At 41.4% G+C, this 27847-nt stretch overlaps 1 protein-coding gene across 3 annotated transcripts in view; it reads left to right on the forward strand.

The window, feature by feature from the left end:
• arvcfb (ARVCF delta catenin family member b) overlaps positions 1 to 27847 on the forward strand; it is a 110270-nt gene that overhangs the window by 43773 nt on the left and 38650 nt on the right. For all 3 annotated transcript variants that reach the window (XM_053325131.1, XM_053325133.1, XM_053325132.1), the window contains 4 exons: positions 4587 to 5092; positions 17798 to 17981; positions 25889 to 26006; positions 26137 to 26308. In XM_053325131.1, the coding sequence (XP_053181106.1) occupies positions 4587 to 5092; positions 17798 to 17981; positions 25889 to 26006; positions 26137 to 26308 (980 nt within the window). The remainder of the gene's footprint in view (positions 1 to 4586; positions 5093 to 17797; positions 17982 to 25888; positions 26007 to 26136; positions 26309 to 27847) is intronic.

A 27847-nucleotide genomic window follows, 5' to 3' on the forward strand; every position in this document is an offset into this window, starting at 1 on the left:
TAACCTTTGCTTCGAAAAGTGTTATTATTTACTTTTACAGTCTAAAAGTTCCTTGCTTAAAGGCAGCAGAGATATAGCGATTAAAAGATGGAAGGGCTTTCTCTCTCTTTTCTGTTTATCACTGCACAGGTTTTGCAGATAATGTACGTCTCTGTCTCTCCGGCCCCTCTGCTGACTGGACGTGAAAGCATCTTACTCTCTTCCTCCTGCTCCAACAAAACCCCTGCCCATTGTTCATGTGTGTGTCAGTATGTGTGTGCATGAGCTGCATATATGTGTGTGTGTGTGTGTGTGTGTGTGTGTGTGTGTGTGTGTGTGTCCTCATGCCAGCGTGATTAATCGCTGCTTTTGAACTGTGCCAGACTACAGGAGCGTCTTTAAGCCAATCTCTAATGGCTCATCTCTCCTTGGGCGACCTGCTCAGCTGCACCTGCCCACCTGCATCCAGGGGTCACCACACACACACACACACACACACACACACACTCACACACACACACATACACTTAGACAGATAAACAGACATATGCACATACACACAGACTCATTCCTTAATTGAGAGGAGGGGGGTCTTCTCATTTTAATCCAGTGATGTCTGCAGGGAACGACCCGTGGAAGTGATCTGTTAGCCAGTCCCCTCCTCCTCCTCCTCCTCCTCCTCCTTCTCCTCCTCCCCCTCCTCCTCCTCCTCCTCCTCCTCCTCCTCCTCCTCCTCCTCCTTTTCCTTCTTCTCCATCCTGCCAAGAGGTTTTCACTAAGAGCCAAATACTCTGTTTAATATTATGCTTCCCCTCTCTGTCATGTTTGAGGTTTCTCAGAAGCATCCTCTAAATTAAAGAAGAAACTTCTTAGCATTGTCACTCTCCTCTTAAACGAATGAAATCAAGCAGCGGTGGCGGGGGGATAATGCCATCAAAACATCCTGAGAAATAAAGTGGCGGGACATAAACACTCCGGCTTTGCTTGGGGTTTTTTTGTCTCCTCCTCTTCTTCCTTTCTTCTCAGTCCCACAAAGACTCTTGTGCATCATAAAACAATTATTGCCCATAATTCAAAATGAGCAATCTGCTGGGGCCGAGACAGTCAGTATAAAAGCTCATAAACACAGCAGAGATGTTATGTGTACGTATGAGAAGCAAACATCTTCTTCCGAGTCTCTAATCCTTTTCAGTTCATCTCCTTTTATAGGCCTGCGGAAGACGAGGGTCAAGCCGAAAGCCACGATTGAAAGATGATGAAAGTAATTGACAGAAGACGAAGGAAAGGGAGAATAGTGAGGATGTGACAAAGTCCAGCCGAATAAATGAGCGCTGAAGTTTGGGGACATGCATACATCTCGTATCTGCTGTATCTGTTTATCTCCTCTTCTCTTCTTTGTCTCTTTGAACAAACGAGCGCGCCCACACACCCGTAGAAAAGAAAAAAAAAAAAGAAAGCACACACAAATACACACAAATAGCCCGGACATTTAGCAGCTCGATTAACATGAGGAGAGTGATCTGCTGTAATCACGGCTCGGAGCGTCGCGTCTGGCGGCGGAGAGCCCCCTTTCACATCGTATGAATACACCCCTCCCTGTACACACAATGGCGCCAATTTAAATGCAAATCCTGACATTCCCATCACTCAGCTTCACAACGCCTGCTTTACCAAAAAAGCTCCCGCCGCATCAGCCCCGGATCTAAATGAGCCACAATCTGCACAACTGTACATCTTATCTATGTGTGGAAAAGTGTGCGAGAAACATAGTGTGACAGATAATGAGAGAGAAAGTCACAGAGAAAGAGAGATACTGTGTGTGAAAGAGATTTGTGGTTATGTATTCAGGTCTGTGCTATGGTGATGATGCTGAGATTATGTAGCAGCCTTTCTTTAGAGGGGGTTACTCCTGCCTCCCATTGCCTTGTCATCCCAAAGCAATCATAAACTGGATGATGACCTGAGTGTGGGAGTTCGTATTTAGATCGGGGGTTTATGCAAGGAAGCATTTCGTAACCATCAGCACGTGCACACATGCTGCTATACTCGCAAAATTTCCCTGTTTTTCCATGCAAGCCTCTCGTCCTCGCTCTGTGTTTTCATCCAAACCCCAAAGCAGCAGCTTTTCTTCAAAAGATGTGCTGTAATCAGGCTCTTGATTGGCCCCTCCTTCCATACTGTGGTTCCAGGCTGCCTATAGAGGTTTGTGGCTCTCTAACATGTTCCACAAGCTGGAAAAGAACTGCTATTAAAAGAGAGAATAAACAGTAACGACACACCAGATCTTCTTTAGTTAAGTTTAGCAGTTTCAGTCGCAGCTTTTTGAAGAACACCTGTTTGAGAAAAGACACGAGACAGTGGTAGCTGTTCCTGACATATGTGGGCATGACACCTAAATCACGTCCCACTAAAAAAAAGTTTGCCACAACTGTCCAGCACTCCGGCTCTTTGAACTTGGTTTACGTTGCAGCATTTGGACGCAGGGCGCTGTGCTGCGACTGCGGTGGAGTCTCGCTCCATCTCTATTAATCCTCTTTCCATCATTCTGAATAGGGGATTTAGTATCTCGTTACATTGCTTGGGCAGGAGTTTTTCTCCTACTTCATCTTGTATTGATTTCCCCGGTAGTAAAATGCACAAAGTAGTGCCATAAAAGCCGATATGTTACTGCGAGGATTCTGTAAAAGAAAAAAATCAACAGAGGAATACACCAGAGCTGAGGCGAGGATGGCACGCTGAGCACCCCCCCCCCCCCCCTACCTCCCTCTCTTCCCCCAGCATGCCTGGGAAGAACTGTAAAAACACATAATTAACATAAAACTCATTAAAATTACAGCTCGTTCTGGAATTCTGTAGCAACCACCAGCGTTGGCCACCATTTTGTTGCACCACCAACCACCATACTTCAAAGATAGTGAGAAGAGACCAACTGGATTATGTAACGAGGATAAACAAGTCTCAGGCTTCGGGGTGGGCGGGGAAGGGGGGGGGGGGGGGGGGGGGGTTGGGGTGATAAAGGCTGTGCATAAGTACACAACCCTAATTACATTCCTCTCCCCATGTCATAACTTTCCCCTACCACACATTTCACCCACCATTTAAATCAACTCAGCGGGAGAAGAATTTCAAGTTAGAAAAGTTGCTTGTGAATAAAATATTTTGTCAGTGTAAAATGTGACTCCCTCCGATTCCATCCTTAGAGTTGGTCCTAAAAATGAAACATTGTTCCGGTGATTAAAGAGCCTAAAGTCAAATAAGTAGCGTGCACTCCAGCAACAAATGATCTGACATTGGAATTGACTGCCTATACTTTTACCCATTTATAGAGAGTTGATGCAGCTGCCTTTGGAATTGCTCACACTATATCAGTGGGGTTGGGCCACAAGGGGGTTGCTGGATAAATCTAAGGGGTTGCAAGATGATTGGGCATGACAAACAAACATTGCTTACAATTCAGGCCTAACTGGGTTAACTGGGTTTGGCAAGATTTCCTCAATGTTTCGCTTTATTTTTTGTGAATTGTCGTATTTGATCTTAAGCCCACAAAATATATTAAAGAAAAGAAAAGTCTTGTTTCCTTTTACATGGTAGACTATGTGACAAGGGCTCACAGGTAGACTTTGATTTATTTAAGAGGCCTCAAGCCAAATAAGTTAGGAACCACTGCCCTAGAGAGCCATGTGTAGATCGTAGACTTGATAGGTTTGGGAAACAGAGATTTATTGAAGGACCCCAAAGAGCACCCTCAATGGACCCTCAAAAAGCAATTCTCCTCTTCCTCCCCCAGAAGACATTACTCATTTTCATCACAGAAAAGTGAGTAGAGCCCAATACTGCATAAGTGGCCAGCCCCTAAAAGTAGTAATTCTAATGAGACCAATGCTAGCAGAGAAGTCCCAGAGAGATGGTCATTAATAAAAGATGGTCATTTTCTTCACGCTAGTCTTCTACGCTGTGAGCGAAGGGAGCCCCAGGGGCATCGTAGGGCTCACAGTCCTCCATGGGGGGTCAGCACAGCTCTTTTCTTTGTTCCCAGGGGAGAAATATCAAATCTATTTTCTACTGTATATGGTGGCTTGCTGGGGAAAAAAAAACTTCACAAGACTTTCCCTCAGAGCTTTGTCTTTGGTGCTGTCTTTTGTCTGTCTCTCTGTGAAATTCTTGCTTTTCTTTGTGCAATTTCTGTCCCTCTGTCACTAAGACTTTGTTGAAGTGTGACATGTTTGTGGCTACCACCAAACAGGAAGGACTAATAAGGAGAATCTTGCTTACCGTATCACTTGTCTTTGTAGAGAATTACCACCCACTGACAGACCTGTTAATAACACATCCAAACCACAGATCACTATGTGTCCCCACTTCTATCTGTCCTACTATCCTTTCTCTCTCTATCCCTCATCGCCTACATTGTTTCACCTCTCTCTCACCCTGTCCTCTGCTTTCCTTTTTCCCCCTCATTAGTCAGTGGCTCCCATCTCAGTTGGCTCCTCTCAAAGTCTTTCCCCCGGCAGCCTAATTTCTCTCTCAGACAAATCTGGTTGAGTCACCCTCCATTTACCTCGTCCATCTCTCTCGTCCTCACCGTCCTCTCCCCATGTGTCTTCCAGAGCGTACCCAGATGACCCCATTGAGGCAGAGCTGATCGATGAGCGCCACCCTTACATCCACGGCATGTATTCGGCGCCCCTGGCACAGCCGGAGAGGGGAAGCATGGCCAGTCTGGACCGCATGGGCGGCCGGCGCTCGCCCTCCATCGACAGCATCCGCAAGGACCCGCGCTGGCGTGACCCAGACCTTCCCGAGGTCATCGCCATGTTGGGCCACCCAATCGACCCCGTCAAGTCCAACGCCGCCGCCTACCTGCAGCACCTGTGCTACGAAAACGACAAAATCAAGAAGGATGTGCGTCAGCTGAAGGGGATTCCTGTTCTGGTGGGGCTCCTGGACCACCCCAAATCTGAAGTCCACCGCAAGGCTTGTGGTGCCCTGCGCAACATCTCCTACGGCAAGGACAATGACAACAAGGTGGCCATCAAGAACTGTGACGGGATCCCGGCCCTCGTCCGCCTGCTGAGGAAGACCAATGACATGGAGGTTCGAGAGCTCATCACTGGTAAGAATGAACATTATTATCAGGTTAATCACAACAGTAGAAACATGAGATAAAAGCTGAAATGATTTGTAGATAAATTACTAGTTTCAGTTCTATGATTGTGAACTGAATATCTTTCGAGTGATCAGATAAAACAGGCAACTTGAACATGTCATCTTGGGCTTCAGGAAATTATTATTCTTTTCACCATTTTCTGAATGATTATTCAAGAAGATGATGGGCAGATTATTGGATAATAAAAAATAATAATTAGCAACCCTACATAAGATAATGTGATAAGGTTGGAGCAGAATAATCTACCCAAATGTCACCAGAAACACTAAGATAATCATTATTGTATATTTAATCAATACTGCTAATTATAAGTAGTAATTAGGCTGCAAAACTCCCAGTTTAATTCATGTGGGATACATTTTTATAACATCAGGTTAAAGCAATGCAAGCAGGTGATTATCTTAAACCACTTTACTCCCATATCACAACATGACATTGTTTTGATCTAGGAGGAACAAAATCCATTGAAATTCAGTCACACACTACGTATAATCATCTCACCATAGGTAAAAAAATTCTTATATTAGCCAAAAAACACCTGCATAGCTGGAGCCAAGCCTGTTGGCTGTGTTCTACACTAACTGTAGGATTTTCCGCCTAATTACTTTCAGCTCTCTATGACGTAGAGTAAGTATCAAAGTGCTGCTTTGAAGTCTTTCAGCCTGATACTACCTAAGTATATGCCAGTCCTTTCCAATCACTGGCTGTACATTTCCCATCTTTTATATATTCCAGGCAGGAATTCAGTATACCAAGTTGGTGGCCAGAATCCCACGCTCAGCATAGTAATATCGAGCAATGAATCATATGCTAACAAGCTGATTTTCTTTTGTTTGTGTCACTACTTTACAGTATTGCTTATATTAAGGATTAGTTGCTACTTTTCTCATCTTTAACCCCTTATATGCTACAGTATAGTGAAGGGAGAGAACAAAGCATTCAGAGCTCTAATTAGTTATTCTTTTAATTCTAGTGAAGACACATTTTCAGTAAATTACATTGTAGATGTCTCTGTTTACCACATGCGTAAAGAGTAACAGATATTAATGAGCTCATTAGTTGGTTATAGAGACATATTCTTTCAGTAAAAGGTAACAAGGTTCACAGTTAGCGTCACAGTATGGAACGAACACTGTGATATTTGATCTCTTCAGCCTTATTACACACTTCTGTGAGCAAAATCGACAGTGGACAGAATCTACATAGAAAAGCAGATGGCATGTAAATATTGATTTAAGAAAATAATCTAATTGCTCTTTGCTGTAATGAAATATGGTTTAATTCTTTTAAGAGGAGCTGCAGAGGAAAGTATTGATTCAGACGCCATGATAGGGTTTCTTCCCCTTGACCTGTAAATGTCAACTGGGGTATATACTGTTGTATGTGTGTGTGAGTATGTGTGCGTGTGTGTCTTTCCAAGTGCTCAGCTAATCCCTAACATGAATGGTTTGACCTGACACACTGTGGCTGGTATGCACTCTCTGCTATCTGAGATTGGGCTTTTGTTTTCTTGTGTAAAATGAGAACCACTTTAAAGTGAGATACTTGACCTTTGTGAAGTGTGAAATACAGTATACACACCACCCCAAGATGTAAAAGAGGGTACTTTTTAGGTCATTTACAGGTAAGGGAAGGACGATTGTTTTGGAAGTTAGGTTTGGAGAGCTGTCAGCAGTCTCCAGCTGGATCATTTTGTGAAGGTGTGCCTGTGGCTCCAAATAGTGAATATCAATACAAGGCAATTACTATTGAGAGCTGCAATTGAAAGCTATTGGCAGGGACACTTGTCCTTAAAAACACAGGCTTGTTGAACTGTAGTGTGCACACATGCATAAGTGTGTGTGTGTGTGCTTTCCTTTGCTGTGACAGAGATGTCGCGGTGAGCGATGACTGTGCCGCAGCAGAAATGATTGCCTTTACAGCACCGTGTTGCTCCCCATCGTAGCTAAAAATAACCCTGCACCACAAGACAAGGAGGACAGAATCGAGGGAGGCTTTTTTTTCGCTCCTCTTTCTCTCTCACTCATTATCTGCCCTCCCTCGCTCAATCTAATTTTTTCTCTCCTTCATTCATTATCTATACTGCTGATTTTCTCTTTCTTGCTGTTTTTCTCTCTACCCCTCTTTCTTTCTCTCTCTCTCTCTCTCGCTCTCTCTCTCTCTCTCTCTCTCTCTCTCTCTCTCTCTCTCTCTCTCTAAAGCTCTAGTTTTCCATTGCCAGCTCTCTGGCCCCAGTGAAAACAGGCCAGTTACAATGCTAGCTCAGCTTACAGCCTCAGCCCATGTGGCTAGAACTGGCCATGTTTTTCTACAATTAAATATAATTGGGGGGTTTTAAATATAGGCCCATTTTCTTAGTCCATGTGTTTTAAGAGTTTGCTGTTGGAGTGTGTGCTATCCCTGTAAAACCACACAGAGCTCTGTTTTCTGCAGGGGGAAACGGGTGACGTGGAAGTGGTTTCATTTTCCAACACACAAGACAGACAGACCAGTCGTTTATATTTTTAGAGCTTTGTACCGTTCAGAGTAATTCACTTTTCCCTCCCCGTAGGCTATGGGCTGTTTCTGCCCTCCAGCAAGTCCCACTCTGGAAATGTCGATTATTAAGCAGATTTGTCTGCTGTTTTTCCTGCAGGAGCTGTTTTGAGTTGTGTGGACTGACAGTGAGGCAGGTGTCTGCTGCACTCCTTTGTCATTTGAATGAAAAAGACATACAGTACAGTAAGGCCAGTTGGCAGGCCTTTAGGCAAAAAGAGGGATGATGTCTAGACTCATTTGTTGGTCTGTGCCAAGGTTGTCTGGGATTTTTGTGTGTAATGTTATATCTAAGGCACCTAAAACGTTTCTCAGTTTTAACATCTGGGGCCTCAGTAATAACTTAAATGACTTTAAATTACTTTAATTATCAACTTAATGAAAATTCTCTTAAACCTGCATTAATTTATTGCAGCAGCTCAACAAGTTGCAAACTCAGCATCGCTATATATATTATTACCTGTTAAAGTTGGGTTTTTAATTTACACATTCAGCAGATAGAACATTAGCATTCATTTGGATTCATGTTCCTAGCCACCTGGCAAATGTAACCATAATAGTCACTCACTTCTGATTCACTGAGTCACTCACTTGATTTTTTTTTAGAACGCTCTCCCATGTTCATCAGTTAGTCGCTAACTTTGCTGCGGTTTATCCAAGCTTTTTCATTGAAAACAGCTGCCTGCTCTGGCTGTAAAAGTGGAAGGGAATGGTTAGAGGGAACCATAACAATACAGCAGTTGGCTAGAAAATCAAAACAATCAGCTGAAAGATGCTAAAACACTTTGAGCTGAAGAGAACTGCAGAATCACAGTAATTACCTGTGGGTTTGTCACCAAAACTCACTCCTTTCACACCACATGTTGTCATCTGATCAATTGTTAAGATGAAAAAAATGGTCATTGCACATTTTAAAAAGGTATTAGCTAACAAAATAATAATTGATGGTTTGGATGTCTCATGTCTATGATTCAAAAGCTCTTATTGATAACCTAAATGTGCCAAGCTGTTTACAGCAGACAATTTGACTCCCCATAACAGGAAAAGAACAGGTGTCATTAATAACTTTAACAATGACTTAGGTATGTTGTTCCACTGAACCATTCCAGGTATCCGGCACGCACAATATCAAGGCAGAAACTGACACACTAAATATAATGCAATCAACATTATGATTTACAGTTGTGCTTATTCTGCTTTGACATGTTTGACATGCTGAGAAAAAGTTCTGTGGACACTATTAAATTCTACCGGCACATCTCAAAGGCACAAGTGAAAGTGCATTTTACATTCCAAACCAAAGTGGAAAAGAAATGCAGATTATTTTCCTTTGATCCAGAACTTCCTCTTACAGAAAACACTTTGACTTTACTGGATGTCTTTACAAAGCTGCTGCTGTACATTTGCAGATATGCTGCTGCGGAAAAAATCATTCTGCTTAGAAATTACCCTTCATCTGTTTGCAGGACATTGTAGGGACGCTGAAGGACAATGAAAGATAGTGATTACTATAAATTGAATTTGTGAGCCGGATAATACAAATCAAATTGAATTAATATTTCCATGTGTTGTTTTTTTTAATAATGCATTCAAAATGACTCGAATGAAAGCCTTCCCAGAGAAAAGCAGTGTAGCACTGGTCAATGAATGTTCAATAAATATGCAATCAGACAAAGAGCATCACAACCGTCATGTTAAAGGCAGCTCAACAGTAGATTAGTCTTGGCATTTGCAGCATTTCTTCTTCACACACGCACACACACTCATATGCGTGGCCGTTATGATGATGAACAGCGTAGTCAAGTAATTTCCGAGAAGGGCGTCATACCTGAGGTCCCCTTCCTACCTCATTTCATTAACTGCTTTCTGGGGATCGACCTCAGCCTCATACACACACACACACACACGCACACACACACACACATACACACACACACACAAAGCGAGTCCACTTACTGAGACCTGCTTTCCTCCCCATGCATACCCTCTACTTTTTTTTCTAAAACTGTCTCCCCTTCTTCATTTACCACTGTTGGTGTGATGGACGGCATAAGGGGCGAGCAGGAGGAGGAGGAGGAAGAGGAGGAGAAGGAGGGGGAGAACAGCAATGGGCAGAACTAAGTTAATAGCCCTGCTAGAAGAGCAACATGCCTGCCAGTTGTGCCTTGGAAAATTTAATTAGCCTCAGCTCCAGTCCTTGTCCATGTCCCCTGCCTCTGTCTCATCAGCCCTCACATGCAGCTATCAGACAGAGGAGGATGTTAAAGGAAAAGGGAAAAGTAGTAAATAGAGACTCATGAGGTAATACTGAGTAAAAAAAAAAGGCAGCTCACAACTCATCTCCTTCGCTCCCCCCTTTTTTTTGTCTTGTCTGACAAATACACAGACACAGTTTTGATCTAAGCATCGCTGTGTCGCGTCTGAAAAAAAAAATCTGACGACTCAAATCCATCTGTTGGTGGCAATAAATGATGGAAGAGGCAGGTAATAATGTACCTTTTCAACTCGCCCCGCAGCTGGATTGGATTGAAGACAGAGGAAACAAAGACGAATCACAGGATTGCCGGCAAACACAAACACAGTGAAAAATTATTGCTACATACATATCAGATCCCAACCAGATCAGCAATCTCCATAAGCCTTCCCTTCATTTTGTCCTATTTATGGAAATTCAAGCACAGCGTACATATGCGCGCCTTTTCCCCGACATCTTTGGAGATCTTTTTTTATAGCTTGATTAGGTTCTGTTTACAGGAATACATCACAATATATTTTACAACTCGCTTTGCACATTCATTGCATTACACGCCGCTCTTTAGAAGGCTTATTTCAACACTCAACTCAACCCGACTGTTTACCCCTTCAGAACTTTCCTCGACTGATAAACAACATTAATAAACCAGAAAGGAATAATATTTTTTTAGATCTTGAAAGCAGTTTGACTTCTTTCGAGTTATGGGAGGTCACAGTAAAAACTTTATGTCACGGCCCTGCTGGGAGCTTTATTAGATAGCACACTTAGGAGAAAAGTTAAGATCATAATTTAGTGTTTGAACCTGTGAACCCTTTTCCACTTATAATTAGCATCCTGGATATTAACATCCAGCATGAGGACCCATTAAAAGTCTGATCACTAAAGCTAATCTAAAGATGGATGAAGGATTTGGATCATATTTGGGATATTATATTGACATAGTATGTAGAGAGAGCTCCCTGTAGAACTATTCTAGTATTATCCAGGTTATGATCCTCCTCTTCCTCCACATCCCAGACAGTCTCTGTCATTTCTGGACCATCTGGGGTTCAGCTATTACAGGTATGAGACGCTCACTTCCTAACCTAATTTTTCCTCCAACTGGATGTTCATTTTAATTCTATTCTGGTTCAACTATTCTTATCAGACACAGCTTACAGTACAGGTAACTTTAGGTCCACATAGTTTAAATAAGTTTATTTTAATGGTTTCTTCTTTTGTATAAAGAGAGGAGTGTTAGTATGAATCTGCTATAGGAGTTCGGCCAGGACTGCACATAAACAACCGCTCTGTAACCAAATGAACAAATTACAGGAAGTTTTACAAAATTCCACCCACATGACTTTAGAGAGCTGTGGTTCACCTGCAAAATGTTGCTTATAAATAAATGCAAACCAACTGCTTTTCAAACCTGAAGGAGCTCTGCATCCCACACTTATTCATGCGTGCTTTGAAACTGTATGCCATGTACTTTGTAGATCTAAGGTTCTAAGGGAACATGTTTTTTCCAATCCAAAAGGTCAATAAGCTTAACTGAAGTAGATAGGGGGAACGATAAATCTAGTTTAGACTTCAGTCCTGGTTGATTTGCCAACATCTGTGGTAACCATGGTAGCAGCAAGTCCAGTTTAATGCAGCAAACAGTCATTTAGCAGCTCCTTTGTCAGAAGCAGAAGCAAAAGAGAAAACTGGTGCAACAAGGGAATGTTGGACTCCATCATCACCAGTAAAAACTACTATATATAAAGACAATTCATTTCTTAATCTAAATACATTGAATGGTGATTACAAAAAGTGATGTGATTCATTAATAGCATCAAAATGGCTTTTATTTCATCAGAATCTTCAAGATTATAACCTTAAAGTGACATGCTGAGCCTTTGACATCACAATTGCACAGTATCAGCTTCAGCTCCCCCCTGTCCCAACAACACACCCACCTCTGACAAAGTGACAGGGGACAGCAAATGAACTAAACCTGATATAGCTTCACTGGCCTGAAACAGTGGCAGGACGCAGGATGGAGAACGTCACTTCCCACACCACTCTGTCATCTTAAATAACATTCTGCCAGTGGACTGTATGCCTGTCCAATTTGATGGATCACAGCCATGGGAAAGACATGCCTTTTTCTCCCTTCTGGTGTCTGTGATCAGTGTCGAGTTGACTGATTCCACTGGCCACGGCAGCGTGACAGCTGCAGAACTGTAGGTGACGGTGAACAGCATCACATTAGTGGACATTTCCCCCTAAAGTCTGGGTGAACTTGAGGAAATAGTAGTGTAACAAAAAAGCTTACGCATCTCTTTTTTTCTTACTAAGCATGAAGGTTTCGATGAACCCTTGTTTTCTTTTCTGTAAATAGCTTTTTGCTCATGTGCTGGCCAAGATAAGTCAAAGTATATGCTAGTATATTTTGCGTTTTATATGCAGAAGTAGGTTGGACACAGACTGTTGAACCTGTTTTATGGCGATGTAAAAACAATAACACTCGACATGCACAGTGAAAATTAGAAGCATCGTTCACGGCTAATCTCACAGCGAGGCGTACACGGAGGCTTTTTACATCAAGCTTGACTGTTAAACATTATACCTAACAAAAGAATAAGGGATGTTTGTTTTGTGGATTATTAAAGCACTGACTGATTTTACTTCCTCTGCAGAAGCTCAGAAGTGGATGTTGAACTTGAGTATCAGAGCTTCAGTCTCCTTTGACCCACCAGAATTGCTTGGTTCATGTTTGCTCTCGAAAACCAGCTCATCTTTTGTCAACATTTCTGAAAACTCAGTAGCATACAGCGAACGGCAAAAACAACTCAATCTCTCCTCCCATCTTTATTCACTGCTCGTCCTCCTTAAGCTCGCGCCGCTAACTGGCTGCTCATGTGATGACTGCATGTTAAATGTTGCCTGTCACAACTAAAACTGATGCTAATGACACAACAGTGGAGGTAATCAAGCTGTCAGCCTGGCGGGCAGGCATGAATGTTTGCTAGTTGTCATCATCGGCGACGTTGCCCACAAGAGCACATTTTGTTGTTTGATTCATGCCTGGATGCTGATGCTCTCTCTCTCTAAACGCTCTCATGCATTTGGTCGGAAAAAATGATGAAACTCACCCTGTGAAAAAAGGAGAGTGGAGGACATATGCATCAGGGGTGTAGCAGATGTTTAACTGAAAACAAAACTCATAAAAAAAGTCATAAAAGTATTTAAAAGAGCAATATTCCACAATGTGATAGTATATAGCAACAGTATAAAGTAACGTGTTGAGAGTGAGCAATACTATGGTGGTACTGTGAGAAGTAACAGTGTTGACAGAAATCATTGACTTGTATTATCCTGCAGTGTGTTGACATGGGATGAGATAAACCTGGTTTTCCACAGGTAGATATATGACTCTCTGAAGAGCATCCATTTCTGAGCCATGTGTATGAGTAACCAGCTTTCTAATGAGCTTTTTACAAGTAATCATGTGCATAATAACAGACTGCAGACAGAGACAGTGCATCGCTGAGCGGCTGGATGAAAGGAGGGATCATTACACAGAGCGAAGCCTCCTTGTATCTCAAATAATAGCATACAAAGTCTATTATTTTCTAGTATAAAAACAAAAGTAACTTCAATAAGCTACTACAGGTTTCCTACTCAGCTGGTGAGGTTGTGTGTTGTGTCATTATATCAAAGTGTCTTCCTTCTCTTTAGTTGTTGCTTCCCTTTGCTTATTGAAGTTACTTTTGCTTCCTATTGTCTTAATGTGTTAGTTGGTACTTTCGCTGTAGGTACTTTTCCCATTCCTAAACTCTACAGATAAAGGAAGAAACATGGCGGCATCGAACATCGTTGCCTAGCAACCATGCTCATGGTTGCCAGGCAGCTTGAAAGCTAAGCATATTAAATGCATTCTTGTGCAGCATATGTGACTTAACCAGTCTGAAGAAAGTAATAACACCATTAAAATAAAATTGTACTAGAGCGATCTGCTGGATGCCCGCTCCTGAGTCATGAAGGTGACGTGGTTTTCTCCTCCAGCTATACATCTATTATTATATGTAGTTATTATAGTAAATAAGTACAGGTGCTGGTATATATATTAACTGTCCTTTTAAATCCAAAAGTTGTAAAGAAAGCAAGAGAAGTGTATTTAATAAAGACCTGGAAGGCATGAATGGATGAAGCCAGTTAAGGAGTAACTGCCTGTATGAGATGTTCTAAGAAGTAAAGTCAACGTGCCTGCGAGGAGAAAGAGATCATTTCATTGGTCAACAGAAGTGCACAGAAGCAGCATGAGTGTGAGGGGAACAGCTGGAAGCAGGAAATCTGTGCAATATATGTGAGGGCAAGCATACAGTTTAAGCAAAGCACAGCAAATATAAACATAAGCAGAGGTTATTTGAGTGCGAGGGCAGAGTTGGAGGGAAAGAATTACTAAATCTGAAAGTGAAATCAATAAAACATGCTCTCAAATGTAAAGGCCACACTCTTGAATAAAAATAGGGAAAAATAGCCCCATACTTCAGTCGCCAGTATGTCTCGAAAAGTGAGGAAACAATAACTTGACAGAATAAAGAAGTGGACCTACAGTATGAAAAGGGGTCGGCACAGATATGAATGTACTGTACAAACTTCCATTGAGTGGGGAGAGATGTGTGGATTAACACTGATTTACAGAATGTACTTCACTACTTTCAATCAAAAGCACTTGAATGTCCTGACAGTGGAAATCCCAAGAGGCACTTGAAGGCAGTACAAATGCAAAGGAAAAGAAAAAGAAAAAATGCAGCTACACCAACTGCCCACTCACTCCACACTTACAGAAAGACAGTGAGACTGAGGTCAGTATGCATTGCAGTGTGAAGACAGATTGGAGTTTATCAATGTGTTTTCTTTAAAGTTTGAACACAGCCTGAAAGCGTGTAAAAGTGCTTGTAAAAAAATCAATTTTAAATTAGCTGATGTATTAAATTTTCAGTAAATACATGAAGCACATAATTAAACAAACTTTCATTCAAGAATATCTGAGTCAGAACACGCCTTGAAATTAACCTGTCAGTTAAATTTTACTCTCAGCATGTGTTTTTGGTCCAACAAGCTTTGTAAATCAAGTTGGGGGAAGCTGTTATGTTACTGATGGCCAAACAACACTTTAATCTGTAGGGATCTATAAGTGACGCAACATAAATCTGAACTGTTCAGCACACAGAATTATAGGAGGTTGGCTTGAGGTTTGAGTGTGAGTTCTTGCATCTCTATGTGTGTATGTGAGCGGGCAAAACTGTGTGCCAACAGTTGATTTGCAGCCGTGATGCACTGAGAGCCACCTCCCAGCTTACACAGCTAACAGCTTCCCAGTCACACACTGGTTGCCTGGTAGCCTCTGACGCACAGGAAGCCAGTCCAGTCATCAGCTGTAACCACAGAGTGGATGGAGGTAGAGTGCCTCCGCCCAGATACATGATGCCGTTATTATAGAGGTGTGACATAGAGGGCGTAAAGTAGCAAAGGTCATGTGCTGCATCCAAAATGAAAGATATCACAAGAGCACAGTACGCAAATTAGTCTAATGAGGGTTTTTTTTTCTCAAATTTCTTGGTGAAGGCAGCCAGTTTTCTCCAGGCACAACCACAACAGAAGGACTGGAGTTATTTTTAGCCCGGGCCAGTCTGCTGAGACTTTTTTTCTCATCCTGTGTGCAGAGAGCATGATTTAACAGAGGAAATATTGACCGTCTGGAAAATGTACAGAAACCATTTTAAAGAGCAGGGCGAGCATGTCAGTTTCACTGCTCTGCTAATGGTGTTTTATTATGGGACAAGAGGGAATCACAGACCATGGGTGTCTGTGTGCACACAAGTGCATCAGTGCTTTTATGTATGTAAAATGTGTGTGTCTTTGAATACTTTGTGTGTCGTGTGTGCGTGTGGTTAACCTTAACGCTCTAGCTCCCAGCTGTTGTTCCTTTGGACTAACAAATCACTTGTAAGTCGCTCCAGATAAGAATGTCAGCTAAATGCCTGAATGTGAAAAGGAGGAAAAGAAGCAGGGCGATAAGTGATGAGAGACAAAGTCAGAGACCTGAGGGATGAGTTAATAAAAACAGAAACTCCAGCCCTGTCAAACATGGACCTCAAAAAGTTTTTTTCCCCCTCCCTTTGGTGTTTCATATTTGTTCTCCTCAAACTGGAGGCTGCCTCGCTCCAGAGCTTCCATGTGTCTGAGTGAAAACCTTTCTGATGCTGATGCTCCAGCACAGTTTTCTTCCTGGGGTTTCATTGCCTGGCTGTGCTGCCAGAATTTTCTCCTCTCTGCTTTTGTGTGTCTGCCTGCCTCTCTCAGGATGCGCACACCCAGCTCAGCTTAGTCAGAACAGGCAGCCTGTTAGAGAGAGGTGCAATTTAACAGAAACACAAATGGAGGGTGATGAATGCACATAGTCCATCTTTATACCGTTTCTATTGTCTGTATCTCACATTTTACACTCTTAAATGGCAAAGTAATCATAGTAATTGAGTAGTATATGCTGGGGGATAGTGATATTGTATTTTTATTTTATTATTTTACCTTAATTTTAGCAGGAAATCATCATTGAGATTAAAAAGTACAGACAGACCTCTCATTAGTTAATATAAAATAATAAAAACAGAAAATAAAAATATAACCTTAATACTAGAATTGGGCTGAGAAAAACCCTCCTGGCATTGGCAGATAGATGATGATACACAGAATCCCTGCAGCAAAGCTTTAAACCTGCCCAGAAAAAAAGCAGTGACTGTAATTTTAACTCATTTTATGTAGGGAACAGCCTGCATAAAAGCTCTTTCACCAATCTCTGCTCCAACTTTTAGGTACAGTCAACAAGCACATGCTCTGTGAATGAGGAGCATTATTGTTCCCAAGATTCCTTTTCATGTACACACATACAGTAGATATGCTGGTAGTAGTAGCCCAAGAATGACTTGAAGAATGGTGGAGGAGTCATAGAAAAATCAATTAGGGCCAAGCAACCCGAGCATACAGTGTGCAGTGAGTCTCTGTGCCCCTGTTCTATACAAAGTGCAGAGGATGTAAGCACTGAAATGATGCATTCATGTACAAAATGTCACCAAAGTCAAGCATGGATAGAAATGTAGCAGAGACTTGTTTCTCTCTTTTTAGCCTGAAGAACTGAAGAGTGTTGAGCACGGCAGACTGAAGCTACTTCCAGACACATTATTAGTATATTACACAAATATCACATTGATATGGCTGCTACAAACTCAGTATTGATTACAACATGCTGGTAGTCAGCTAAACCGTCACAGGAGAATTATAAAACTATTACAGTGACTTAATACAGTGTAGTGTGTTCTAACATCACAGCCGGCTAATGAACAACCAATTTTCTTCTATCATTTTTTTCCCCCAAATGTGATTTTCTGCCAATCCAAATGTGCTTTTGATTGCAATCTTAAAGTCTGCACAATGTATTAGCTGCTATACAGCTGTTGTTTATATTGAATCACTTTCACTCACTTTCTACATCTTCTTCTCCCTCCTTCTCAATCTCTTCTTTTCCCCCTTCATCCTGTAACTCTTCTTTTACTCAACTTTCGCTGTTGTTCTTACCCTCTTGTCAATGTCTCTTCCTCCCTTTCTCATTCCCTTTCTTTTCCCATTTACTTCTCCCATTTTTTTTCTTCCCCTCTAATGTTTCTCTCTCCAAATCCATTGCTCTTTCCTCATCCCTCCTCTTCTTATTCCTCTTATATCCTCCCCATTTCTCCTTCTTCATAATCCTCTTTCCTTATCACCTTTCTCTGCTTCCTTCCCCTCCACCTCTCGCTCTTGTATTTTTCCCTCCTCCCTCCTCTCATAACCTGCAGGAACTCTGTGGAACCTGTCGTCCTATGAACCCCTGAAGATGGTGATCATCAACCACGGCCTGCAAACCATGACCAACGAGGTCATTATCCCCCACTCGGGGTGGGAGCATGAGCCGAATGAGGACTCCAAGCCCCGTGACGCCGAGTGGACCACCGTTTTCAAGAACACCTCCGGCTGCCTGAGGTAGAGTTAGCCGAATAGACGTTCACACTTGTTTATTTATTCATTAAACACGGTTTTCGATTTAGTATAACTCCTGGATTTTGGAGAAAGATGAGAAGAGTTTTCGATCGACTAAATGCTGTTTTAGTTTCGCCAAAATTGTCGGCTGGCTCTCTTCAGTGGAGAAAATGTATTCTGCAAATCAGTCAAGCTTGTGAGCAGAACCAGTTTAAAATCACACAGATAGATACTGACAAACTGTGGAGACAGATGGCAGATTTATTCAGGTTTATTAAGGTTCACAACACGTGGATACATTTTAGAGATCCTGCTGGGTTTTTATAGAGCAGGATGTCTAGCCTTACCCGGGCCTTGAATGACAAGAACAAATCACAGAGTTTCCTTTTATCAAAACAACATTGCAGAGGAGACAGGTGGAACTTGTTGTTGACCGGAGGCCACGGTCAGATTTTAGACTCTTTGAATATTTATGGAATGGCAAATGCTGCGTTCCTCATATTCCAGCCCCCTATATCTGCATGTATGTGAGGTATGTTACACGGCTGTCTGCAGCAGGATTACACACTGACTCTGGTCTGTGACTGTAAGATACCTTAATGACATACCTGAAAGTTCTGCATTCATTTCAGATGTGTCCTTTTAACCACATGCGCATATTAACGTGTCTTTAGATTGTAGAGGATAGAGTTAGCAAATCCCTTATTATACTGTATAAATAAGATATTTATCTGTTCTAACAGATGTGTTGACAAGAATTATTCATCTCTAGAATGGTTTCTTTTTCACACTTTTCATCATGAGTTTCTCTTTTAAATCACATCTGTAGGTGGATGATAAATATAACTTGGCTTGCAGTTGTTTTTTCTGCAATTTAATGACTTTTTTTCTCTTTTTGCTGATGCTGCATCAGTTAATAACAGTTTCTAACCTTTTGACAAGCATCTTACAAATAATACCATTGTGTTAATACCTTTGGAGACAGACAGGCATATTGTAATGCATCTGAAGCCTTTTGATGCACTTCACCTGTGCCAGTTTACCGAAACAAACCTCAAGTTACATTATTAAGAAGACAATCAAAGTTTATTCATGTTTTCTGTTTTTTGGGGTTTGTCCCTTGTCACTCTAAAATGGCCCCGGACGATTTTGTTAGCAAACCACTCTGAGGCCAATGAGTAGCATTAGCTACAACCTAAACAAGTTACAATTAAGTAATCACACAAATGAAGTTAGTCTCAAGCTTGTTAAGGCTGAGTGAAGCTTAATTGAGCCCACAGTGCAAATCGTTTCCTCATGACAACAAGTCGCTATGTTAGTTTAGTAGTTTTTGCCTGGTACTGTTTTTGCTTCTTTCCTCCAGAAAACAAGAAAACATATGTATTTACTCTTGAATTTGTATGACCTCAACCCCCATTTTTGAGTTGTAATACTTGTGGTTATTATTTGAGAAACCCCATCACTGAACCTCTTCAGGCGTGGAGCAGACAGCTCTGTTTTGACTCTTTTCAAAGGCCACAACAGAAACCTTGAGTTGCTCTCAGGTCAGTTATCACGAAATGGTGTTAACTTCTCCATTTCCACATAGACAGACCTTACTGTTAAAGTGTTGTGACTCACTCAGCCTTTCTGCTGACCCTGGTCCACATACACACTCTGTGGAAAAAGACGCATCAGTTGTTAAGGCTTCGCTGCTCTCTAAAACAAAACTGGAAAATGATTGTATGACTTGAACTTTGAGCTAGCACAAAACTGCTGTCTCATCCACTCTGAGACATAAAAACAACACAAAAAACTTTTTCTTTCTGTTTAGTTTATGACAGTAAACATAGCAACTGAATTCATTTTATCCAGGGAGCACTTGATACAAAAGCCACAAACTGAGCGTAGACCACCACATCTCCATGTAATATTAGATCAGTTTATCAGTCAAAACAGCCGCCTCATCACCACATGGATAACCAAACTACCACTGACCAAGTACAAGCAATGCCAAAGAAAAGTTTGAGTGGGTTTCAACTAACACGCATACAGCCACATGCTATGAAGTTACTTAAACAAGCAGCCACATTCAAGCGGCCTTATGCAATCGACCGCAAAGCACATTTGATCCAGACACTCATCTGGACTCACTCACCCCAGGTGTCGACTGACTGGGTGTTGAAGATGATTGCTCACAGCAAGTGGCTACAGCTTCTACCTGTGACTATTTTATTAAAGATCTGGTTATTAATGGAAAGGATGTGTTAATGGTTGACTCTTTGCAGCTGCCTCGATTTGAAAGTATCATGCACAGTTCACTAAGAGATGCATGAGATTGTTCAGTACACAAACACAATAAGAAAACTAATAGCCCAAAATGGCAAGTTTTAAGCTGTATGTTTGAATGATTTTATCTTTAGAATAACACATACCATTGTCCTTTCATGTTTATTAAGTCTTTGCTGTCGACTGAACTGGACTGATTGGATTTGAAAGGCTGCAGCCTCTGCAGTTGAGAGAGAGAGAGAGAGTCTGTTCACAACAGTGGTCTAATCTTACTGCAGTCCTAATATATCCATTCTTGGCCTAGTGACAAATTTCTTTTTAATTACTTTTTAAAAATTATTTTCAGAAAATGAAAATTTAAATTCAATTTACATATGATCAAAAGGCTCCGTTCAGACTCTCTAATGTTACTTTGTGTTTCAAAACAGCCAAATAAATAGTGCTGATGCTTACCACATGATTGCACATGGCTTTAAATTTTATTATACATGCTATGTAACTCTCAACCAAGGCCGACACTAATTAATTGATTAATTAATTGTTTTTGTTTTTGCTGTTGCAGTATTGTGTGATCGGCTTCATGTGCATACTGTAGCTTCTCAATCAGCACTAATAGATATAATATAGTAGAGTTCTTAATGTTTCTGCTGTGTGCTGGGAAAGGTTTATAGTCAATACATCAGTCTTTTCAAAAAGCTATGCTTTGCTTGTCCACATTTCGGCATCAATGTGGAGTTTTTTTAGAAGTATGCACTCACATTTTGTGGAAAATGTCAGAATAGACGAGTTGCTTTCCCACCACCAAAAAGAAAAAGCATCAGCTAAATGCTTAACATTCTGCTTGAAGGCAATTTAAATGTTAGGCAGAAAACAAGCGCACCTCACAAAATGGCAAAATCATTTTCAAACGTGTTCTTTGCCTTCATCTTTTCAGTGCTTTCATCAACGGGTGCGACACCTTGAGTGCAACAGTCTTGAATTCCTGTTATTAACTTCTCCCCTCTCCAAGTATCTCTTTTCTTCTACCTTTGGCTGTTGGATCTGTCACTCTGGCTTCCACTCAGAATGACAGACTGTAGTAAAATATAAGACAGAGAGTGTGTATGTGGGTTATTATACCTCGGCTGTGCTGTCTCCATCCGGGCCGGCCAAGCCCGTTTAGAATCCAGAGCAGAACGTCTCCTGCAGCCTGCTGGTCGCTGGTTGGCATCCAGAGCAATATAACGTCCAAATCCAACTCAGACAGAACGTGTTTCACATATTATTGCAGTGAATGACATGGTTTCCTGTGAGTTATCTCCAAAGTCAGACTGTAGAAAGTTTGGAAACGTATTTGTATTTTAGAACATTTGTATCTCAGCTGAAGATCAGTGTTAATGAACCAGGAGAAGATGAATGAAAGCAGTCAGACATAGCAAAGGAAAGTCACAGAGAAGTCGGAACCACACAACCTCTTACTGTTTCTCATTGTCTCTTAATTCTCCATTTGACTTCCTGTCTTTCTTTATGTTTTTCACCTTCTCCCCCAATTACTATCTACATATCATCACCCCTGATGCTACATATCTCATTGCTACCACAGTATCTCCCTGTCGCCCTCATTCGCTCAACCTGAGATGCAGGAGAATATGTCTCCATGGCAACTGTAACTAGGCCCACAGTTGCCTAGACGCAGGGTTTGTGCATTGGGGAGAAGTGCTGATGCCAGGGAGAATCTGTTTACTCACGCCAACAGAGACGCAGCTTACACCTCAATAAAGCTGGGTGTAGTTTTATTACAATGGCCTCCTCTGTCGACAGGGGCCGTCTTATTTACAGTGTTTACACTGTGGGGAAAGCAAAGTGTGTGTATATGTGTGTGTGTTTGGTAGCGTTCGGGGTAGGAGTGTACACCAGGATTTGGGTGTCAAGAGCTGGTTCTGAATTAGAATAGATAGCTTTTAGATTTAACACATCAACTTTTCTACATCATTGCAGGAACGTGTATAGAGTTTATGATGTTAGATCAATGGTAGACTTTAGCAGCATGGCTAATTTAGCAAAAGAAAGGACATGATTCAGCTGAATTACATTTTTTGATGCCTTTTATCATGTTTCGGCTTCTTTTTTTTTCTCAAATTGTGTGAGAAGAATCTGAACAAAGAGGCAGATTAATACGCTGAATTAGAAATGGAATCAGGATCAATAAAAGCAAAAGCCTACCCAACCTTATGGGGCACACATATGGTCCTGCGGTGTTGCCGTTGACCTTGCGGGTGCGTAAGCAGAGGTCAGCCACGTCTCCATCCATCTCCATCAGTCGTGCTCCAGTCTATTCCTCCCAGCTGCTCTATTGTCCTCTGATGGCCACATGACTCTGAGTGACCTTCACACCCACACTTCATCTGATAAAGCAGACACACCACAGACACGTCCAGATCACAGTGACAGGCTGTCAGTGTCTGTGCAGACGCAGGGAGACACAGACAGAGCTCCATATGCACATCCACTTATTCTTTTGGCTTTCAACAATTGAATGCTCTTCATAGCCGTCACTGGTTCCCCATTAAATGAGAGCAGAAATAGAGCAGATTCTTCAGATTTGTGTAAGGGTACCTAAAATGGTATACAGCTCATGTCCAAATTGAATATTTTCAAAATTGGAAGCATTTCATAATGGTACTCATCCTTTGTGATGTCTGTTATTCACTCTATAAGTGGGGGAAATGGGCTGTCTGGCTTAGTAGCGTCACTGAAGAGCACAGCACACTTAAAATCAACAATATCTCAACATTTTTGTGTCACAGAGCTAACTAGTGCCTGGTTAATAATAAAAGACCTTGTGCTTTTAGAAGGGAACTATATTCTCTAAATGTCTGCACTTGTCAGAGAAAAGAAAATGTCCATGTTTTTCCTAGAACTAAAGTTTCATTGTTTTTGGTATTTTGTCATCATATTCCACGGCCATGAAAATATAAGTTTATCAGGGCTGTCATGGTAACAAAATGCATTTGTAGGTAACAGAAAAAGAAAGATGTTTTGCCTCAGGTAACTCTAAAAAATGGCACTAGTTCTGTTTAAATACACCTGTGATAAATGACAGATCCCCTTTGAGTATGATTCAAACACATAGATATCCTGCAAACTGCCTCATTTAAACTACTGCAAGGTTGTAGATTATTAGATTAAGTCATGATTTGTGGTGATAAACAACTCATCTGTAGCAGCGGGGCGCAAAGTGGGTGCCGTAATGAGCCAAGGGTGCCTAAAGATGATCATTTTTGTCACAGAACATTTGTAATTACAGTATCTCTCACCATTCAACAATCCATTTTTATGTTATGCTTTCAAACATATCAACCATGCAAAATGAGCAATAAACATTAAAGTATTAAAAGCCAGTTAAACAAGCAGTCACACTACAGCTAGAACTGGTGACATGGTACCTCACAGTTGCTGGTTGCCGTAGAAACGCAACACACACTCCGGCACGTGGGCTTTTCCACGTGCTCAGCAGTCAGATAATGGGAATGTCAGAAGAGACAGTGGAAGATTGTCACAGTCTCAGTCCTCAACCCAGTGAGAGATGACCTAAAGAACTAAAAGCAGAGTGTAGATGAAAGCTACACGGCTACCAGCTTTTAGTGTTTAGGGGAAACTAGCAGTCTCACACCAGAATGCATCATCAGCAGGGAAAAGCTATCAGATACATCGATGGACCTTATCGAACCTGCTCGTCAGCACTGGCATGACAAGTAATTAAGTAAAAGTAAAAGTAATTAAGAGCTAAATGAAAAGCAGAATCAATGAGTGACGCAAACACATATTTAACATATCCTAATACTTCTTGGTCCTTTTTTGAGTGACCAAGAACAGGCCAATATTTTACATCAAGGTTTGTTCTTAGATGGATCATTACAGTTGTCATTTTTTTCATCAGAGGAAGTACAGTAATACAACAACAGCTGGTTAACTGCCAGATACATCAATAATCATAAGTCCCCACAGACCTCAACCCCCCCATTAAGAGCTACATATTACACCAGCAGATAACCTGTCCAGAGGCACCTTCCTGCACAGTCTCCACCGACAGATGCACCGTCCATAAACCTTACAAAGAGACAACTGCTCCCTGAAATACTCCTGGAAATGAAACAGCTGACAATAAAACTCTTGTGTCTGTCTGCCCCCCGAACACACTCCTGTCAAATAAATCCAAAGCGGCCGCTCGTCTGGATCCCTTTACAGGGGAGGTGGTGACTGTTTTCTGACAGCTGAAGACGCATAGGTTTGGTTTATGAGCCGGTCCAGATGGCTGGTGCTGTCTGCCTGGTGTCTACCAAAGATTAGTTTTAATTAGCGTAAAGCTGGAGGACGGTTCTGTGGTTCTGTCTCCACTCTGTCGATGACCTAACCCTCAGGCAGGCAGTAGCCATGAGGATGACAAGGTGTCAGACAGGTAATGTAGTGTGTGTGTGTGTGTGTGTGTGTGCATGGTGTAGAGGTCAGGATTGGGTTCCAGGCATAGTTCAATTTTCTTCATTCTAAATTTGAAGCATCCACCAAACAAATGAGTTATATCATTACTTTGAGAGATCTTTTAATCGTTCAACCATCATTTTATCTTGTAAAATAATAATGAGTCCAAACAGTGCTTCATTTCATACAGGCTAATATGACTTTATACGGTTGATTGTTGTTTAACCAAAACATACACATGTTCGGTAGTGTTGGGGTGCGATGTGAGTTTCAGTCCACACAGCAGAATCCAGCTCTGCTTACCTCCGCAAGGCTGCCACTCTTCCACAAGCCTAACTGGGGGTCGGCTAATGGGATTATGTGGGTTGGAAGCCCTCATAAATGAAGTCCCTGGTGAGGAGCGGGGAGCCCCAGCTATCCCTTAACCCTCTTTAAAGCCTCGCCTTTCACAGTCAGTCAGACAGCAGCACTAAGACAGCACCGGCTCTGCTGCCACTGCTCAGGAGCTGAGCTCAGGGCGCCAGCTGATGTAACAGGGATAGAATATCCCTTTGTACCAAAAAATGAAATTTATATTCGTCATTTTCTTAAGATTATTTCTAAAGCGGTCTGGTTTTATTGCATTGTACATTGTAGGTGAAGATAAAGGCCATGTCCAGTCTGTAAACTTGTTTTCCATGGGAGTCACTAACCCTGAGGTGCTTGTGACGTCATTTTGTTGTTTCTCTGTTCCTGCGTGAAACACATTAGTTGTAGCAGAGGAATTGCTGTGTGTGATTTTCTACCAACTGTTTTAGTGGTTGGTCTCTCAAATTATGAGCAAAAAACATGACCAATACAACTAAAAATATCATAATCCTAACCGATCAAAACTCTTTCTCATTCTGCACTTTTAACATGTCCTCATTTTAAGTAATGTAAATCACAAGTCTCATTATCAAGTCTCTTATAAATTATATAAAAACTACTAACAAAAGTTACTTGGATCAACTTTTAAAATCAGCTTAAAGATAAAGATAAAGATTTTCTAAAAGCTGATTTATTAGCTGCTGAAATTATGAATCCTCAACTGACTCTATTTCAGTGGGTTTCACAACTATATATCCTTTCAACTGTGTAGTTATGACTGGTTCAGTCTCTTTTACCTCTCTTATGCCTCTCTCGCTCTGACTTTGTTCTTCTAGAAATGTGAGCTCAGATGGGGCAGAGGCTCGGCGCAGACTGAGGGAATGTGAGGGACTGGTGGATGCCCTGCTGCACGCTCTTCAATCAGCCGTAGGGAAGAAAGATATGGACAATAAGGTAATCATTAAAGCACATTAGACAACACTAATGGCATGTACACGCATGCACATGTCGTCAGTCTTTTGTACAAAAGTGTGAAATCCACACTGATATAGACGACACCCTCTCTTCCTCTCTTTCCTCCCAGTCTGTGGAGAACTGTGTCTGCATTATGAGGAACCTGTCCTACCACGTCCACAAAGAGGTCCCGGGGGCCGAAAAGTTCCAGGATCCATCAGCGCCACAGGCCCCCGGCTCAGCAGGGCCACAAAGGAAGAAGAAAGATGATGCTGGCTGCTTCGGAGGCAAGAAAGCCAAAGGTGAGGAGGGGGATAGCAGGAGAGAGATTTAAAAAATATATCAAAATGTTGAATTTCAATCCACAAGGATATTTCTGCCTCTCATAAGCAATTTAGGATAAATTATAAAAGTTCCTCTCAAGTGTGGAACATTTTGCTAAATAATTGGTAGAAGCAGCATGTGGTGTTTTCATAGTCCCAGTTATTGTTTTTCGCCTTTTTCTTTCTTTCTTTTTTTGTTAACATAAAGTCTGAAGGATGTGAAAATAATTGACAGACAGTAGAGCAATTATTCAAACAGCTGGATTGCAGAGATACCATTCTTGTCTTTGTTGGTCTCCTATTCTTTGTTGCTTTTTCTCCTCAGCTTCGGGCTCATACAAATCCCCATCAAATATGTTAAAACGTTAGAAAATGTGTAGTCATCTGTCACATCTGCTGCACATATGGATAATTCATTCAGGACATTACAAATGCAGTTCTCCTCTCTTGACACGGTCATGAAAACAAAGTTTAAATGAGTGAATTTATATGAATCACTTAAACGGTTTGCTCGTTTGGTGACTGAGACAGAAAACAAACAATTATTTTTCATCTTAATCTTACCTCTTCTTACATGAAACAGTAAGAAGAGACATCACAGACCAAGACACTTCAACCAACTCAGATAAACAACTAATTACAGCCACTGCTTCTGTAAAAATACTATTAAGCATAGAGAAACACTCAAAAAAGTAATTAAAGCAATAATACATAATACATCTTATATTTGTACAAGGTACCACTTTGTCATTGCGTAATGAACTTAAACAAATCTAAAACTACACTTTAGGTGTTGTGCATGTGTTTCTGTGCCACAGCAGCTTCAATACAAATTGTCATTTGTGTTCAGCCACCCCTGTAATAGATGTCTTATCATGGTGCCGTGTGCTGCGTCATGGGTTTCTTTGTCGTTATTGACTCTCCTTAACAGATGCCATGTATGTACGTGTTGTTAGCAACGTCTTAATCAGCATCCTCCCAGGCTGTTGGCTAAACGACAGCGTTATCTCCCTGCTGTACAACAATAATGGCTGCCATTAATCAGTCAGCCAATGGGGTGTGACTACCAACCAGTGACCCTTGACTTCTAACGACTCATTGGAGAATCCTCTCGGTTCAGGGGTCGGGACAACACAGAGCTTGCATGTATACAGATTTATAAAGAAGCCAATTAACCACATAAAGACTTTCACACATATTGAATAATGAGATGCGTTAATCCACTGCAGACCCCAAAGGTGTTCTATGAGGGAAAAAAAGAGAAAGGCTCAGGTATAGAAACATTAAACGCAGCTATAAAGGAGCAGACGGGTTGTTAAGTGACACTATCGGCAATATACTTAGTCATTTGTTACCATAAGTAGGCAAAGTTTGGTCTCCTCTTCAGTTAAATGTCACATTCAGTCTAAAATATACCATTATGATCAATGCACGCTTATCAGTTCGAGCTTTGTTTCAGCTAATAAACAGTCTTGGCTGTTATTTTCTAACACATTTCTATTTGCAGTGATTTTAATG

Source organism: Scomber japonicus, chromosome 9, assembly GCF_027409825.1.
Source record: "Scomber japonicus isolate fScoJap1 chromosome 9, fScoJap1.pri, whole genome shotgun sequence".
Taxonomy (NCBI): domain Eukaryota; kingdom Metazoa; phylum Chordata; class Actinopteri; order Scombriformes; family Scombridae; genus Scomber; species Scomber japonicus.